The sequence below is a fragment of the Coregonus clupeaformis genome, chromosome 26 (genome assembly GCF_020615455.1).
Source record: "Coregonus clupeaformis isolate EN_2021a chromosome 26, ASM2061545v1, whole genome shotgun sequence".
In the NCBI taxonomy this organism is placed as follows: domain Eukaryota; kingdom Metazoa; phylum Chordata; class Actinopteri; order Salmoniformes; family Salmonidae; genus Coregonus; species Coregonus clupeaformis.
The window spans coordinates 18,060,855-18,079,575 of NC_059217.1; the positions used below are offsets into that span (position 1 = coordinate 18,060,855).

Here is an 18,721-nt window from a genome sequence, read left to right on the forward strand (position 1 = left end):
AATTCACAGGTGGAGTGTCAGTAAGGGGCATAGCTATATATACACACACACATAGCCATTTGGACAGAATCCTGTGGCACTGTGACACAGCCCAATACGGTCAACCTCCCACTTCGTCAAAAACCTTCTTCTAGCTGACCTCCACACAGTGAAAGACCAAGGATGATCAGTGGTGCAGTCCAGTCACCATACCTCCACCATAGAAACACTACTTCCAAGAAGCCCTGCTGTCTGTGGTGAGGCCAGGAGGGTGGTGTTGGTAGTAGGGTAAGGGTGCAGGTGTTAAGGCCAGGCTGGAGAGTGTGTGTGTGTGTGTGGAGGTGTTGGGCTACTCCACCATTTACACCACATACACCCCCCCTCTGAATGGTGTAGTGTAAAGACAACGGCTCTCCGACGCCACAAGCCCCTGCAAGAATGACCTTAATACCAGTCGAGAGCATTGTGAGAGGGTGTGTGGAGGAGTTGGGCTACCGCTGCTCCACTGGGGCTCCCTCTTCTTTGGGTGGAGGCTCTAGGTGGATGGGTGTAACGTTCGCTGGCTTCTTCGCACTGACCAAAGTGAAGAGAGAGACAAATATAGATATATATTAGCGGTGAAAATAAGTTGGATGGGATTCTGTTCTGGTTAAAGAAAGTTTAGTTGAGAAGAATACATTGTCATTCTATTGTGAAGTACTGCATGTGCCGAGGGGCCTTAACCATAGCCGTGGCTACAGTGATGCACTATAATAACTCACGAGTATGGCGAGATAGGAACGGCCACAACCAGGACATGGTTCCTCTTCCTGAAGAGCCTCCATAGGCCGTTGTGGTACCCTCTCACATCCAGATCCCACACATGGAGACACTAAGGAGGACAGCACACACGTTAGTCTACAAAACACTCTTCAGAGAAAGACAACACAAAAAAAAAAAACAGCAACAAGTTTAAGGGTGACAAAATCAGCAACAGTTTGATACTGATTCGTTTTACGATTGTAAACCACTACCTATTTTGAAATGTGAAGTGCTGGTCTCTACATCTCCCCTCCCTCTCTCTTTCATTCCCTCCCTCCTTAATTCCACTCCCTCTCCTTCCCTCCCCCTCTACCTTGGCGAGCTCAGTCCAGGTGGATGTGTCGGTCTCCAGCTCCATCTTGACGTACATGACGTAGGTCTTCCCCTCTGTATCAGGGATGAACAAGTCTTCACATGGGTTCTTACTATGGTCCAGCACCTCAGCCTCCCTGAGCACAACACACAGAATAACACACATTAGTCACAGATGTTTTCACTAGGATTATTTTCAGCAGTGGTTGCAAGGGTAGCAGGGGGGTGCATTGCTACTAGCGTTAGCGCAATGACATACTAGCTGTTCCCATAGACTTCCAGTCATTGAGGCAATGACTATCCATTTAAAAAGCGCGTCTCGGTGGAAATATATATATTTTAAAAACACACACATGCGCACACACACACGTGCACGCATCACACACATCTCTCACACACAGACACAGAGCTTAATTTGTGGACTATATCTGATACATGCTCACTCACTTAAGTAAGTTCTGAATCTCCAGCTCGTAGGCATCTTTCTTCAAGCCGTCTACATTCTTCAGCTGGACATTAGGAACCGTGTTGAGCCTGTGCTTCTTGAAATACACTTCCTAGAGAGAAGAAATGGGGAAGAAACACTCAGATGCAAGACAGGTCAAACTCATAATCAGCTATTGAAAACCCACTGAGAAAATAGCTGTCAGTATCCTGATTCATCATCCTCATCATCAAGTTCACTTTAAAAACGTATACCAGCCTGAGCAGATGGAAGGCTATAGAGGGTGTATTCTAGTAGTGAAGAAGAGGGCCTTACGTGGAAGTAGCCGTTCATGTTGAGTCCGATGATGCCAAAGTGGTAGGAGCGGGACACGTCAGGGATGATACACTCTCTGCCTTTCCTCTGTTCTGGCATACGCATCCACATGTCCCAGTCCCACAGCTACACACAGATATGACTTGTTAGATATTACTGCACTGTCGGAGCTAGAAGCGCAAGCATTTCGCTACACCCGCTATAACATCTGCTAAACACGTGTATGTGACAAATAAAATTTGATTTGATTTGACACACACAAACGTTGTCATTATCACACACAGAGAACATATTAACTATTACAGTTTCGGAAACACTGCGCGCGCACACACACACACACACACACGCACACGCACACACACACACACGTGCCAGTACCTTCTCAGGCGTGGGCCACTTGGGCTCCAGTTCGTCCTTGTAAAGGCTCTTCTTCAGCACCCAGCCCAGGCCTGGCATACTCTCCACTCTGTAGAGGAGAGCTGGGTCCTCTGCTGTGTGCTCATAACCCTGCATAGCAACATTATAACAGATATTAAAAACGACATAAAACACATCATTTCCACACATTACAGTAATATATGCCAATTAGCAGAAGCTTTTATCCAAAGCAACTTACAGTCATGCGTGCAGGGCCAGCTCAAGGCAAAAGCGAAATAACCGGTGGCTTAAGGTGGCTCCCAGCCGAAACAGTTTGTGCATATATTATGATGACATTTCGTGATGTTTTTGTTCGTTTTGGACTTTGGTGAGGGTTTTTTAGGCTGTTCGGGCACACAACCTTTTTTCTAGAGGCAAGCCGAAGTTCGGAGCCGAAGTCTACGCCCCTTTGTCAGTGATTGGCCAACAGCAGGGATTCTGCAATAAAGTCTTTGTTGTCATTCATTGAGAGACTACTCGTTTTCATACACATTTTTTTATTGATAATACTGCACCAAACATCTTCGTTAGATGTAAAATTGCACGACTAAGATTTCCTCTGCAAAAACGTCAAAATGAATGACATTATTTTCAATTAATTCTGACTAATTTGAGGAAGTGTATACTGGAAACGGTGTCTCAAAATGGACAAAGTACTACTGCCGCTTTTTTCTTGTTTTTCAAGCGAAGGTCTATTAAGGGAGTATGTGAGCACATTTGTTCGTTTCGGGCTAGCCGAGTTCGGCTAGGCGCCAGCCGAACTGAAACATGCTGATGTCTTTAGGGCCCCCAGATCCCCCCCAAAGATGTCTTTTTTTGGAACTCAGTCGGGGTCTCAACTTACTATTGAGAGTAAGAATAGTCAAACACACCAGGTGCAATTTCGAAATGTGCAGTTTCTCTTATGTCATTCACTCAATTAGCCATGTCAATGTTTTGATTGGTAGGTAGTCTAACCAGCTATCTAAACTTGTAGTAATCATGGCCGAATACCGACCGGGCACGTGCCCAGGGGCCCTGTCCTCCATGGGGCACCCATTGATTTTGTTAATCACTCTCACTCAGATATCATATTAAAGTGGCATAAGTCATGGCAAAATAATTGTAACTTTAAAAAGAACCCCACCAGAGGGCAATTCCGCCCCTATTTCTACATAACTCCTATCACGTAAATTCTCGTTTAGGTTCCACCTCCGAAGAACGACGCAGCCTGCTAATACATATTCACGAATTGGGGGTGGGAACGTTGTGTTGATTTCCACATGGCGTGGAGAAATAACAACGAGTAGGGCACTGACAGCTTATTTAGCCAGCTAACGTTATCTGCTGTTGCTACACCATATTAAAAAGATTAGCCAGTTGGCTAGGCTACGGTTGGTGCTGGAGCTGGATTTGTCATAAGCATTTAGGGAAAAGTTAGCCAGATGTTTGCCATCTATTGTTATATTCAACGTTTTAGCATGTTTCATAAATTGCGGCCGCGAATCCGCCATAGAAATAGAAAAAGTAATATGGATAGTTTAACTATTGAACGATTTGGACTAAAGTTGCGTTTTTCTACATTGTAATGGACACGGTGCAACCTTTGGTAGGCTGCTGGCAGGCTATTCTGTTGCGCTATAGCAATGCTAAGTCAGCCTGTGCTCATGCCATTGTTCTCTCTTCTATGGGAAGTGAAATGAGGCTACAATGACTTTGCTCATGATGCATGCCGCAAATTCTATGAAACACCAATACAAATGTAACAGTACAAAATAGATAAACAAGTTCATGGAATTTTCTTTTGTGGGAGCCTTTTCATTATTGGATAAACACTTGTGATTTCTAGCTGCACCAATCACAACAGTGGAGCGTGGTCAAAACCATTTATCTTGGGGCGACGGGGGGAGCGGGATTCCAAAATGCAATCATATCACATGCAATTTTACCATTAATAAAATTGTCATACTTAGCTACAGCAATGAAAGGAGTGTACAAAAAATTAAGAACACCTTAATATTGAGTTGCGTACCTGGTCAGTCTATGACATGGAAAGAACAGGTGTTCTTAATATTTTCTACACTTAGTGTATATATATTTTTATACAGACTAGCTTAAAAATAAGTGAAACTTGACACATTATCCAATGGATTATGATAATTTGCTGGTAAAAAAATGGAGGTGCAAAAACTTAAGTTTGCACCCCCTATTTTAATCTGCTCCATATCTCAGGCGGCCAAGTCTAGGCTATGGGAAAAGCTGTTCGGCTCAGCCAAACCTTATCCATTATATTGCTCTGCTCAGTCACGAAGAGGAATAACTTTTCAGGTGTTTCTGATTAATAAACAATGCCATGCTGGTGGGTTGTAACATTAAAATAAAACCCAGCCCTGAAAAGAAAAGTAGACTGAAAAGTATTAGCACGTCATATCATACACGGCATTGGCATGGAAAATATCCGAAGTTACCGCTTCGGATTTCCCACTTCAACCCCAAATACAGTATATCATCCTTTGACTAAGATGATGACTTATTGACTTAAATCGTTGTGCAACATCATTGGTAAGCTAAGGGCATTTAAAACAGCACATTTTCTCTCTCTGCCCCATGGCAAAATTTGTAGAATTGCATAAAATGTTTTATAAAATTGCTACATTGCCATATGGCAAAATGTGTAGAATTGCAGGAAATTAACTTTAAAACGTACATTTCTCTCTCTGTCATCAAGAAGGGCCACTAAAATGTTTTGCCGTGAGGCGGGGGGCCCCCTAACCAAATCTCACTTAGGGCCCCCAAATGGCATGCATACATTTTACATATGGTGGTCCAAGGGAATCGAACCCACTATCCTGGCGCTGCAAGTGCCATGCTCTACCAACTGAGCTACAGCAACGAAAGGAAAACATTAAGGGTGGAAAGAGTCGAGAGGAAGAGGACACTGACCTGGTCGTTCCAGGCTGAGATGCAGTACAGGCTGTCGTCCTCGTTGAGCAGATGGACGGTCTGGCTCAGGAAACTGGACAGGAACAACAACCAGAACATGTCACCAACCATTGTCTTATGTCAGATAGCGTGTCGATTCCGCCTGCACTGATCCGTCACATCGGTTGAGGGACAAGCGTCACGTAGGAATGACACAATCTGACATAAGACAATGGTCACCACCACAACAGCATGATTTCACCACAACACTTAGATATCTTCATTTCATGCTGGGGATCAACAAAGTTCAAATCAATCCAAGTCTATGATTCCCTACCACAAATACATTCCATTCCCGTATGTGACAGTTAAACTATCTCTACCAGTTCTTTCAAAAAGCATGTTTGCGAGGGTAAACAAGCATTGAATTCAGTTGGCCCAATACACAAAATGTTTCTAAGCCATTTGACATTAGTTAACGGAGGACAGATCGCAAAGCTGGAGTAGTAGCACATGTTCAACAGTAAATACATTTAAGGCTTGGGGCACACAAAGGAGACAGTGTCCCAGTGAGATTTAGTAAAGTAGGAAGCATGTAGATCTACTGCCCCCTATTGGTCATTAATGGTAATATTAATTCTAAAGTACACACTCGGCTATATTCAACACACTGACAACCTTCCAATTATCTTTGAACTGAGATTGAAGACACACAGATAGTCATTTTGAAGTCTCGCTCCCTCTCTCCTGAGTGTACTAAACATTAAGAACACCTTCCTAATATTGAGTTGCGCTCCAACCCTAATCTAGCACACCTGATTCTAATAATTAGCAGGTTGATAAGATGAATCAGGTTAGTAACACGTGGGGTTGGAGCGAAAACCTACAGGAGGATAGCTCTCCAGGAAAAGGGTTGGGCAACCCTGATCTACACTGATTGAAGTGGATTTAACAAGTGACATCAATAAGACGGTTAAGTGTACCTTGAATTCTAAATAAATCACAGACAGTATCACCAGCAAAGCACCCCCACACCATAACACCACCTCCTCCATGCTTTCGGTGGGAACTACACATGCGGACATCATCCGTTCACCCACACCGTGTCTCACAAAGATATGGCGGTTGGAACAAAAAATATTACATTTCGACTCCAGACCAAAGGACAAATTTCCACCGGTCTAATGTCCATTGCACGTGTTTCTTGGCCCAAGCAGGTCTCCTCTTCTTACTGCTGTCCTTAAGTAGTGGTTTCTTTGCAGCAATTCGACCATGAAGGCCTGATTCACAAAGCCCCCTCTGAATAGTTGATGTTGAGATGTGTCTGACTTGAACTCTGTGAAGCATTTATTTGGGCTGCAATTTCTGAGGCTGGTAACTCTAATGAACTTACCCTCTGCAGCAGAGGTAACTCTGGGTCTTCCATTCCTGTGGTGGTCCTCATGAGAGCCAATTTCATCATAAAGCTTCTGAGACTGCACTTCAAGAAACATTCAAAGTTCTTTTTTTTCTTCCTTTTTTTGGTAGATCAGCTTAATATTGCAGATAGATTGTAACTTACATCAATGTAATTGTCTGCATCACTTCCAATCCCCCATGATATATATATATATACAGTGGGGGAAAAAAGTATTTAGTCAGCCACCAATTGTGCAAGTTCTCCCACTTAAAAAGATGAGAGAGGCCTGTAATTTTCATCATAGGTACACATCAACTATGACAGACAAAATGAGGGAAAAAAATCCAGAAAATCACATTGTAGGATTTTTAATGAATTGATTTGCAAATTATGGTGGAAAATAAGTCTTTGGTCAATAACAAAAGTTTCTCAATACTTTGTTATATACCCTTTGTTGGCAATGACACAGGTCAAACGTTTTCTGTAAGTCTTCACAAGTTTTTCACACACTGTTGCTGGTATTTTGGCCCATTCCTCCATGCAGATCTCAGTGATGTTTTGGGGCTGTCGCTGGGCAACACGGACTTTCAACTCCCTCCAAAGATTTTATATGGGGTTGAGATCTGGAGACTGGCTAGGCCACTCCAGGACCTTGAAATGGTTCTTACGAAGCCACTCCTTCATTGCCGGGCGGTGTGTTTGGGATCATTGTCATGCTGAAAGACCCAGCCACGTTTCATCTTCAATGCCCTTGCTGATGGAAGGAGGTTTTCACTCAAAATCTCACGATACATGGCCCCATTCATTCTTTCCTTTACACGGATCAGTCGTCCTGGTCCCTTTGCAGAAAAACAGCCACAAAGCATGATGTTTCCACCCCCATGCTTCACAGTAGGTATGGCGTTCTTTGGATGCAACTCAGCATTCTTTGTCCTCCAAACACGACGAGTTGAGTTTTTACCAAAAAGTTATATTTTGGTTTCATCTGACCATATGACATTCTCCCAATCCTCTTCTGGATCATCCAAATGCACTCTAGCAAACTTCAGACGGGCCTGGACATGTACTGGCTTAAGCAGGGGGACACGTCTCGCACTGCAGGATTTGAGTCCCTGGCAGCGTAGTGTGTTACTGATGGTAGGCTTTGTTACTTTGGTCCCAGCTCTCTGCAGGTCATTCACTAGGTCCTCCCGTATGGTTCTGGGATTTTTGCTCACCGTTCTTGTGATCATTTTGACCCCACGGGGTGAGATCTTGCGTGGAGCCCCAGATCGAGGGAGATTATCAGTGGTCTTGTATGTCTTTCATTTCCTAATAATTGCTCCCACAGTTGATTTCTTAAAACCAAGCTGCTTACCTATTGCAGATTCAGTCTTCCCAGCCTGGTGCAGGTCTACAATTTTGTTTCTGGTGTCCTTTGACAGCTCTTTGGTCTTGGCCATAGTGGAGTTTGGAGTGTGACTGTTTGAGGTTGTGCACAGGTGTCTTTTATACTGATAACAAGTTCAAACAGGTGCCATTAATACAGGTAACGAGTGGAGGACAGAGGAGCCTCTTAAAGAAGAAGTTACAGGTCTGTGAGAGCCAGAAATCTTGCTTGTTTGTAGGTGACCAAATACTTATTTTCCACCATAATTTGCAAATAAATTCATTAAAAATCCTACAATGTGATTTTCTGGATTTTTTTTCCTCAATTTGTCTGTCATAGTTGACGTGTACCTACGATGAAAATGACAGGCCTCTCTCATCTTTTTAAGTGGGAGAACTTGCACAATTGGTGGCTGACTAAATACTTTTTTTCCCCACTGTGTGTGTGTGTGTGTGTACACACACACACACACACACACACACACACACACACACACACACACACACACAGTGGGGAGAACAAGTATTTGATACACTGCCGATTTTGCAGGTTTTCCAACTTACAAAGCATGTAGAGGTCTGTAATTTTTATCATAGGTACACTTCAACTGTGAGAGACAGAATCTATCACATTGTATTATTTTTAAGTAATGAATTTGCATTTTATTGCATGACATAAGTATTTGATCACCTACCAACCAGTAAGAATTCCGGCTCTCACAGACCTGTTAGTTTTTCTTTAAGAAACCCTCCTGTTCTCCACTCATTACCTGTATTAACTGCACCTGTTTGAACTCGTTACCTGTATAAAAGACACCTGTCCACACACTCAATCAAACAGACTCCAACCTCTCCACAATGGCCAAGACCAGAGAGTTGTGTAAGGACATCAGGGATAAAATTGTAGACCTGCACAAGGCTGGGATGGGCTACAGGACAATAGGCAAGCAGCTTGGTGAGAAGGCAACAACTATTGGCGCAATTATTAGAAAATGGAAGAAATTCAAGATGACGGTCAATCACCCTCGGTCTGGAGCTCAATGCAAGATCTCATCTTGTGGGGCATCAATGATCATAAGGAAGGTGAGGGATCAGCCCAGAACTACACGGCAGGACCTGGTCATTGACCTGAAGAGAGCTGGGACCACAGTCTCAAAGAAAACCATTAGTAACACACTACGCAGTCATGGATTAAAATCCTGCAGCGCACGCAAGGTCCCCCTGCTCAAGCCAGCGCATGTCCAGGCCCGTCTGAAGTTTGCCAATGACCATCTGGTTGATCCAGAGGAGGAATGGGAGAAGGTCATGTGGTCTGATGAGACAAAAATAGAGCTTTTTGGTCTAAACTCCACTCGCCGTGTTTGGAGGAGGAAGAAGGATGAGTACAACCCCAAGAACACCATCCCAACCGTGAAGCATGGAGATGGAAACATCATTCTTTGGGGGTGCTTTTCTGCAAAGGGGACAGGACAACTGCACCATATTGAGGGGAGGATGGATGGGGTCATGTATCGCGAGATCTTGGCCAACAACCTCCTTCCCTCAGTAAGAGCATTGAAGATGGGTCGTGGCTGGGTCTTCCAGCATGACAACGACCCGAAACACACAGCCAGGGCAACTAAGGAGTGGCTCCGTAAGAAGCATCTCAAGGTCCTGGAGTGGCCTAGCCAGTCTCCAGACCTGAACCCAATAGAAAATCTTTGGAGGGAGCTGAAAGTCCGTATTGCCCAGAGACAGCCCCGAAACCTGAAGGATCTGGAGAAGGTCTGTATGGAGGAGTGGGCCAAAATACCTGCTGCAGTGTGTGCAAACCTGGTCAAGACCTACAGGAAACATATGATATCTGTAATTGCAAACAAAGGTTTCTGTACCAAATATTAAGTTCTGCTTTTCTGATGTATCAAATACTTATGTCATGCAATAAAATGCTAATGAATTACTTAAAAATCATACAATGTGATTTTCTGGATTTTTGTTTTAGATTCCGTCTCTCACAGTTGAAGTGTACCTATGATAAAAATTACAGACCTCTACATGCTTTGTAAGTAGGAAAACCTGCAAAATCGGCAGTGTATCAAATACTTGTTCTCCCCACTGTGTGTGTGTGTGTGTGTGTGTGTATATACACACACACACACATACATATCCTTTATTACTTTCCAACCCCACCACCCTTTCCCTAATTGGAGTAAACTAGTGAACAACAATGCTTAGGCCTCTACTTCCAGCTTATACTTACTATTGTAAGTCGCTCTGGATAAGAATGTCTGCTAAATGACTTAAATGTAAATGTAAATATACATTTTATGGACACAGTCAATTTTACAATAATTATATTTTGTTTGTTTTTTCTCCTGAACTACTTCTATTCTCAACCTCTCCGATCATTTTCATGATGTCCATCCGGTTTGCTTCTATATGCCATATCTTTCTAACTGTGCTCTTTCACAAAAGCTCCCAACCTATAACCTATATACTTATTATGGACACAGTATGCATACATTATTAGTTATCTTGTTATTAGTTGTTGATAGTTGTTATTAGTCCAATCCTTCAACTCCATTCAACACCACCCATCTCTCTCTTAACACCATCCATATAGGATTTATATTTGCCATATAATTTTTCAACTGTACTGTGATGTTTTACAAAAGTTCTGAACCTTTCTATTCTCATTGTTTCTACAGATTGTAAATTGAAAATGAACATTTTTGCTAAAAGTATTATTATATTATTGATCGATTGACTATGAATTTTCACATCACCCAGTAATGCTACCTGCAAGGTTAGCTCCAGGTAAATATTGCAATCTGGGACCTGTGTCCAAAAACAAGCTACAAATGGACAGTACCAAAACAAATGATCTAATGATTCTATCTCTTCGCAGCAAAATCTGCAGAGCTGGGAAGATTGTATTTCCCATATAAATAACATTCTATTGGTAGCAAGAATTTTATATAATAATTTAAAATTGAAAGATTCTAAGTTTTGAATCCGGTGTCGTTTTGTGTATCAGTTCATAAACACTATGCCATGGGATCGGTAGGTCAAAAATCTCTTCCCAACTATTTTGCAATCTATATGGGATGGCTGTCAATCCTTTGGTCCTTAAATTAAACTGGTATACTTTTTTATTTATCACAGTTCTCTTTAACCAATTATGTTCTTTAATGCAAGGCCGACAGACAAGTTCCTTACTTTCTCCCCCTTCCACATTCAAAGTTCTTGACATTTTCCGTATTGACTGACCTTCATGTCTTAAAGTAATGATGGACTGTCGTTTCTCTTTGCTTATTTGAGCTGTTCTTGCCATAATATGGACTTGGTCTTTTACCAAATAGGGCTATCTTCTGTATATCCCTCCCTACCTTGTCACAACACAACTGATTGGCTCAAACGCATTAAGAAGGAAAGAGATTCCACAAATTAACTTTTAAGAATGCACACCTGTTAATTGAAATTGGTGACTTCCTCATGAAGCTGGTTGAGAGAATGCCAAGAGTGTACAAAGCTGTCATCAAGGCAAAGGGTGGCTATTTGAAGAATCTCAAACATAAAACATATTTTGATTTGTTTAACACTTTTTTGGTTACTACGATGTCTTCACTATTATTCTACAATGTAAAAAATTGTAAAAATAAAGAAAAACCATTGAATGAGTAGGTGTGTCCAAACTTTTGACTGGTGGTGTATGTACAGCGCATTCGGAAAGTATTCAGACTATTCAAAACTTGATTCAAATTGTTTTTGTCCCCCCCTAAATCTACACACAATACCCCATAATGACAGAGCAAAAACAAGTATTCAGACCCTTTACTCAGTACTTTGTTGAAGCACCTTGGGCAGCTATTACAGCCTCGAGTCTTCTTGGGTATGACGCCAAAAGCGTCGCACACCTGTATTGGGGGAGTTTAACCCATTCTTCTCTGCGGATCCTCTCAAGCTCTGTCAGGTTGGATTGGGAGCGTCGCTGCACAGCTATTTTCAGGTCTCTCCAGAGATGTTCAATCGGGTTCAAGTCCGGGCTCTGGCTGGGCCACTCAAGGACATTGAGACTTGTCCTGAAGCCATTCCTGCGTTGTCTTGGCTGTGTGCTTAGGGTCGTTGTCCTGTTGTAAGGTGAACCTTCACCCTAATCTGAGGTCCTGTGTGCTCTGGAGCAGGCTTTCATCAAGGATCTCTCTATACTTTGCTCCATTCATCTTTCCCTTGTACTGACTAGTCTCCCAGTTCCTACCGCTGAAAAACATCCCCACAGTATGATGCCACCACCATGCTTCACCGTAGGGATAGTGCCAGGTTTCCTCCAGACATGACGCTTGGCATTCAGGCCAAAGAGTTCAATGTTGGTTTCATCAGACCAGAGAATCTTGTTTCTCATGGTCTGAGAGTCCTTTAGGTGCCTTTAGGCAAACTCCAAAAGGAATGTAATGTGCCTTGTACTGAGGAGTGGCTTCCATCTGGCCACTCTACCATAAATGCCTGATTGGTGAAGTGCTGCAGAGATGGTTGTCCTTCTGGAAGGTTCTCCCATCTCAACAGAGAAACTCTGGGGCTCTGTCAGAGTGACCACTGGGTTCTTGCTCACCTCACTGACCAAGGCCCTTCTCCCACGATTGCTCCGTTTGGCTGGGGGCCAGCTATTGGAAGAGTCTTGGTGGTTCTAAACTTTAAGAATGATGGAGGGCACTGTGTTCTTGGGGAACTTCAATGCTGCAGAAAGGTTTTGGTACCCTTCCCCAGATCTGTGCCTCGACACAATCCTGTCTCGGAGCTCTACGGACAATTCCTTCGACATCATTGTTTGGTTTTTGATCTGACATGCACAGTCAACTGTGGGACCTTATATAGACAGATGTGTGCCTTTCCAAATCATGTCCAATTAATTGAATTTACCCCAGGTGGACTCCAATCAAGTTGTAGAAACATATCAAGGATGATCAATGGACACAGGATGGACCGGAGCTCAATTTCAAGTCTCATAGCAAAGGGTCTGAATTCTGGCTCCCAGGTGTCTTTTATACAGGTAACGAGCTGAGATTAGAAGCATACTCTTAAAAGGAGTGCTCCTAATCTCAGCTTGTTACCTGTATAAAAGACACCTGTCCACAGAAGCAATCAATCAGATTCCAAACTCTCCACCATGGCCAAGACCAAAGAGCTCTCCAAGGATGTCAGGGACAAGATTGTAGACCTACACAAGGCTGGAATGGGCTACAAGACCATCGCCAAGCAGCTTGGTGAGAAGGTGACAACAGTTGGTGTGATTATTCGCAAATGGAAGAAAAACAAAATAACTATCAATCTCCCTCGGCCTGGGGCTCCATGCAAGATCTCACCTCGTGGAGTTGCAATGATCATGAGAATGGTGAGGAATCAGCCCAGAACTACACGGGAGGATCTTGTCAATGATCTCAAGGCAGCTGGGACCATAGTCACCAAGAAAACAATTGGTAACACACTACGCCGTGAAGGACTGAAATCCTGCAGCGCCCGCAAGGTCCCTCTGCTCAAGAAAGCACATATACAGGCCCGTCTGAAGTTTGCCAATGAACATCTGAAAGATTCAAAGGAGAACTGGGTGAAAGTGTTGTGGTCAGATGAGACCAAAATCGAGCTCTTTGGCATCAACTCAACTCGCCGTGTTTGGAGGAGGAGGAATGCTGCCTATGACCCCAAGAACACCATCCCCACTGTCAAACATGGAGGTGGAAACATTGTGCTTTGGGGGTGTTTTTCTGCTAAGGGGACAGGACAACTTCACCGCATCAAAGAGACGATGGACGGGGCCATGTACCGTCAAATCTTGGGTGAGAACCTCCTTCCCTCAGCCAGGGCATTGAAAATGGGTCGTGGATGGGTATTCCAGCATGACAATGACCCAAAACACACGGCCAAGGCAACAAAGGAGTGGCTCAAGAAGAAGCACATTAAGGTCCTGGAGTGGCTTAGCCAGTCTCCAGACCTTAATCCCATAGAAAATCTGTGGAGGGAGCTGAAGGTTCGAGTTGCCAAATGTCAGCCTCAAAACCTTAATGACTTGGAGAAGATCTGCAAAGAGGAGTGGGACAAAATCCCTCCTGAGATGTGTGCAAACCTGGTGGCCAACTACAAGAAACGTCTGACCTCTGTGATTGCCAACAAGGGTTTTGCCACCAAGTACTAAGTCATGTTTTGCAGAGGGGTCAAATACTTATTTCCCTCATTAAAATGCAAATCAATTTAACATTTTTGACATGCGTTTTTCTGGATTTTTTTGTTGTTATTCTGTCTCTCACAGTTCAAATATACCTACCATTAAAATTATAGACTGATCATGTCTTTGTCAGTGGGCAAACGTACAAAATCAGCAGGGGATCAAATACTTTTTCCCCCCTCACTGTATATGAGGCAAATGGTGGTCACACCAGATACTGACTGGTTTTCTGATCCACGCTCCTACTTTAGTTTTTAAGGTATCTGTGACCAACAGATGCATATCTGTACTCCCAGTCATGTGAAATCCATAGATTTGGGCCTATTGAATGTATTTCAATTTACTGATTTCCTTATATGAACTGAAAATCTTTGAAATTGTTGCATGTTGCGTTTTTATTTTTGTTCAGTGTGCGCACATACACACACACACACACTCTCTCTATACATTGTATAGTTAAAGCTTCCATCAATCTAAAACTATAGAGATCTTACCTGAAGAAATCTATGGAGATATCCAGGTCTTCCTCCAGGACTACGGCAAAGTTGGCATCCTGCAAATCAAACACAAATCAACCACATAACAACCACAATGGCACAAAGCAACCACAACCACACCATAATAACTGATCTGGATGTGGTGGACAGAAAGGTTTGGCTTCATATCTTAAAAGTTGTGAAAGTACTCACTGGGTGTAGGTTGAAGGTTGCAGTGAGACTGGCTTTGTAATGCTGAGAGGAGAGAGCAGACATATGTATAGAGGTGGTAGTGAGTGGGTGATTGATGTCAAAACACTGTGTGTGCATTACAACACAACATTGCCTTTGTCTCATTGGTTGGTGTTTGACAAAATAAGTAGACAAAATAAGTGATTTCTAGTTGACTAATGACTGACACCGTTTCAGCTGGTCTGTGATGGAGGCTGCTCGGAGTGTGATGAGTGAGTTGGCTGACGGACATCTCACCTGTGATACTCTGGCATTCTTGATGCTGATGGGAGTGTGTTGAACCCCCTTCAGTCCAAACAGCTCCACCACATCCATGGGCTCCTGTACGCACACACATGCACACACTTTAAGCGCAAGAAATGAAATGCTATATAGTTGAGAAGAGGAAGAACATAATAAAGAGAAGAAACTCAGTACCTCATAGTATCCATCGATGAAGACTGTGACCATCTGTGGGTTGACCCCCTGGGCCGAGAGCAGAGACCTCAGCATCCTAACATAGAGAAGAGCTGGTCGTAATAATGATAGGACATCAGGCAATGGTTGCCTGATTAGATTTGTGTTTGCTATTTGGCCTCAGAAAACCAGCATTGATTTGTAAGATCAAAACAATGTTTCTGGTCTGAATGCTACTTTCAGAGTCATTCCCTTCACCTCAGAATCCCAGTCATACCTGTACAGATAGTTAGGTCTGTTCCCAGCGATGACAGCCACAGGAACACTGAACACATTGTTGTTGGGGAGCTAGAAAAAGAGGGGGAGGGGGGGACAGCTTGTGTTCAATCATCCAGATGGGCCCTTATAAAAAGTAGTGCACTAAATAGGGAATAGGGTGCCATTTGGGACGTGGCCCTTACTGGGTCTGGGTTGAACTCTATGGGGGCCGGGTCCTTGCAGCTACAGATGCTGCCATAGCCCTCCACCTTACTGCAGAAGAGTTTCCTCCTCCTGTTCAGCTCTGTGTCGGCCCAATGGCACTCTGCATCTGCACGGGGAGAGGGAGGAGAATGGTACCCAATTACATTGAACTGAAACATATCATTTTTTATTTCCCACAAGGGAACTTCGGGTGTGGCATTCAGTATAAAAGTTCAGATGGTGGTTGACATGGTGCAGGAACATAAAACCACCTTACAACGCATAGGGAAAGTATGCACACCCCTTGCAGCCTTCACATTTTGCTGCCTCAAAATGAAATCTTAAATTAATGTTTTTTTTTTTTTTTTTATCTACACAACCTACTCCACACTTTCAAAGTAAAATGCAAAATTCATCTTCATAAAAAATGAAGATGTATTGATTGCATGTCTTCACACCCAAGATAATACTTGGTGGAAGCACTTTTGGCAGCCATTACAGCTGTAAATCATTTTGAATAAGACTCTACCAACCTTGCACAACTCTTAGGGAAACATACAATACCAGTCAAAAGTTTGGATACACTTACTCATTCAAGGGTTTTTCTTTATTTTTACTATTTTCTACAAAACTATGAAATAACACATATGGAATCATGTAGTAACCAAAATAAAGTGTTAAACAAATCAAAATATATTTTATATTTGAGATTCTTCAAAGTAGCCACCCTTCGCCTTGATGACAGCTTTACACTCTTGGCATTTTCTCAACAAGCTTCATGAGGAAGTCACCTGGAATGCATTTCAATTAACTGGTGTGCCTTCTTAAAAGTTAATTTGTGGAATTTCTTTCCTTCTTAATGCGTTTGAGCCAAACAGTTGTGCTGTGACAAGGTAGGGGTGGTATACATAAGCTAGCCCTATTTGGTAAAAGACCAAGTCCATATTATGGCAAGAACAGCTCAAATAAGCAAAAAAGAAATGACAGTCCATCATTACTTTAAGACATGAAGGTCAGTCAATACGGAATATGTCAAGAACTTTGAAAGTTTCTTCAAGTGCAGTTGCAAAAACTATCGAGCTCTATGATGAAACTGGCTCTCATGAGGACCGCCACAGGAAAGGAAGACCCAGAGTTACAGTGGGGAAAAAAAGTATTTAGTCAGCCACCAATTGTGCAAGTTCTCCCACTTAAAAAGATGAGAGAGGCCTGTAATTTTCATCATAGGTATACGTCAACTATGACAGACAAATTGGGGGGGAAAAATCCAGAAAATCACATCGTAGGATTTTTTATCAATTTATTTGCAAATTATGGTGGAAAATAAGTATTTGGTCACCTACAAACAAGCAATATATCTGGCTCTCACAGACCTGTAACTTCTTCTTTAAGAGGCTCCTCTGTCCTCCACTCGTTACGTGTATTAATGGCACCTGTTTGAACTTGTTATCAGTATAAAAGACACCTGTCCACAACCTCAAACAGTCACACTCCAAACTCCACTATGACCAAGACCAAAGAGCTGTCAAAGGACACCAGAAACAAAATTGTAGACCTGCACCAGGCTGGGAAGACTGAATCTGCAATAGGTAAGCAGCTTGGTTTGAACAAATCAACTGTGGGAGCAATTATTAGGAAATGGAAGACATACAAGACCACTGATAATCTCCCTCGATCTGGGGCTCCACGCAAGATCTCACCCCGTGGGGTCAAAATGATCACAAGAACGGTGAGCAAAAATCCCAGAACCACACGGGGGGACCTAGTGAATGACCTGCAGAGAGCTGGGACCAAAGTAACAAAGCCTACCATCAGTAACACACTACGCCGCCAGGGACTCAAATCCTGCAGTGCCAGACGTGTCCCCCTGCTTAAGCCAGTACATGTCCAGGCCCGTCTGAAGTTTGCTAGAGTGCATTTGGATGATCCAGAAGAGGATTGGGAGAATGTCATATGGTCAGATGAACCCAAAATACAACTTTTTGGTAAAAACTCAACTCGTCGTGTTTGGAGGACAAAGAATGCTGAGTTGCATCCAAAGAACATCATACCTACTGTGAAGCATGGGGGTGGAAACATCATGCTTTGGGGCTGTTTTTCTGCAAAGGGACCAGGAAGACTGATCCGTGTAAAGGAAAGAATGAATGGGGCCATGTATCGTGAGATTTTGAGTGAAAACCTCCTTCCATCAGCAAGGGCATTGAAGATGAAAGGTGGCTGGGTCTTTCAGCATGATAATGATCCCAAACACACCGCCCGGGCAACGAAGGAGTGGCTTCGTAAGAAGCATTTCAAGATCCTGGAGTGGCCTAGCCAGTCTCCAGATCTCAAGCCCATAGAAAATCTTTGGAGGGAGTTGAAAGTCCGTGTTGCCCAGCGACAGCCCCAAAACATCACTGCTCTAGAGGAGATCTGCATGGAGGAATGGGCCAAAATATCAGCAACAGTGTGTGAAAACCTTGTGAAGACTTACAGAAGGGTATATAACAAAGTATTGCGAAACTTTTGTTATTGACCAAATACTTATTTTCCACCATAATTTGCAAATAAATTCATAAAAAATCCTACAATGTGATTTTCTGGAGAAAAAAAATGCTCATTTTGTCTGTCATAGTTGACGTGTACCTATGATGAAAATTACAGGCCTCTCTCATCTTTTTAAGTGGGAGAACTTGCACAATTGGTGGCTGACTAAATACTTTTTTTCCCCACTGTACCTCTGCTGCAGAGGATATGTTCATTAGAGTTACCAGCCTCAGAAATTGCAGCCCAAATAAATGCTTCACAGAGTTCAAGTAACAGACACATCTCAACATCAACTGTTCAGAGGAGACTGCGTGAATCAGGCCTTCATGGTCAAATTGCTGCAAAGAAACCACTACTAAAGGACACCAATAAGAAGAAGAGACTTGTTTGGGCCAAGAAACACGAGCAATGGACATTAGACCGTTGGAAATCTGTCCTTTGGTCTGGAGTCCAAATTAGAGATTTTTGGTTCCAAC

At 43.0% G+C, this 18,721-nt stretch overlaps 1 protein-coding gene across 4 annotated transcripts in view; it reads right to left on the bottom strand.

Moving 5' to 3' along the window:
* Positions 1–358: 358 nt before the first annotated feature.
* Positions 359–18,721, bottom strand: part of pomgnt1 (protein O-linked mannose N-acetylglucosaminyltransferase 1 (beta 1,2-)) — a 28,418-nt gene continuing 10,055 nt past the window's right edge. For all 4 annotated transcript variants that reach the window (XM_041849294.2, XM_041849296.2, XM_041849297.2 and 1 more), the window contains 13 exons: positions 15,719–15,846; positions 15,535–15,605; positions 15,279–15,354; positions 15,099–15,182; positions 14,823–14,864; positions 14,628–14,686; positions 5,192–5,264; positions 2,231–2,359; positions 1,853–1,978; positions 1,540–1,649; positions 1,094–1,229; positions 741–850; positions 359–552 (listed from right to left, as the gene is read on the bottom strand). In XM_041849294.2, the coding sequence (XP_041705228.2) occupies positions 471–552; positions 741–850; positions 1,094–1,229; positions 1,540–1,649; positions 1,853–1,978; positions 2,231–2,359; positions 5,192–5,264; positions 14,628–14,686; positions 14,823–14,864; positions 15,099–15,182; positions 15,279–15,354; positions 15,535–15,605; positions 15,719–15,846 (1,226 nt within the window). In that variant the 3' untranslated portion in view covers positions 359–470. The remainder of the gene's footprint in view (positions 553–740; positions 851–1,093; positions 1,230–1,539; positions 1,650–1,852; positions 1,979–2,230; positions 2,360–5,191; positions 5,265–14,627; positions 14,687–14,822; positions 14,865–15,098; positions 15,183–15,278; positions 15,355–15,534; positions 15,606–15,718; positions 15,847–18,721) is intronic.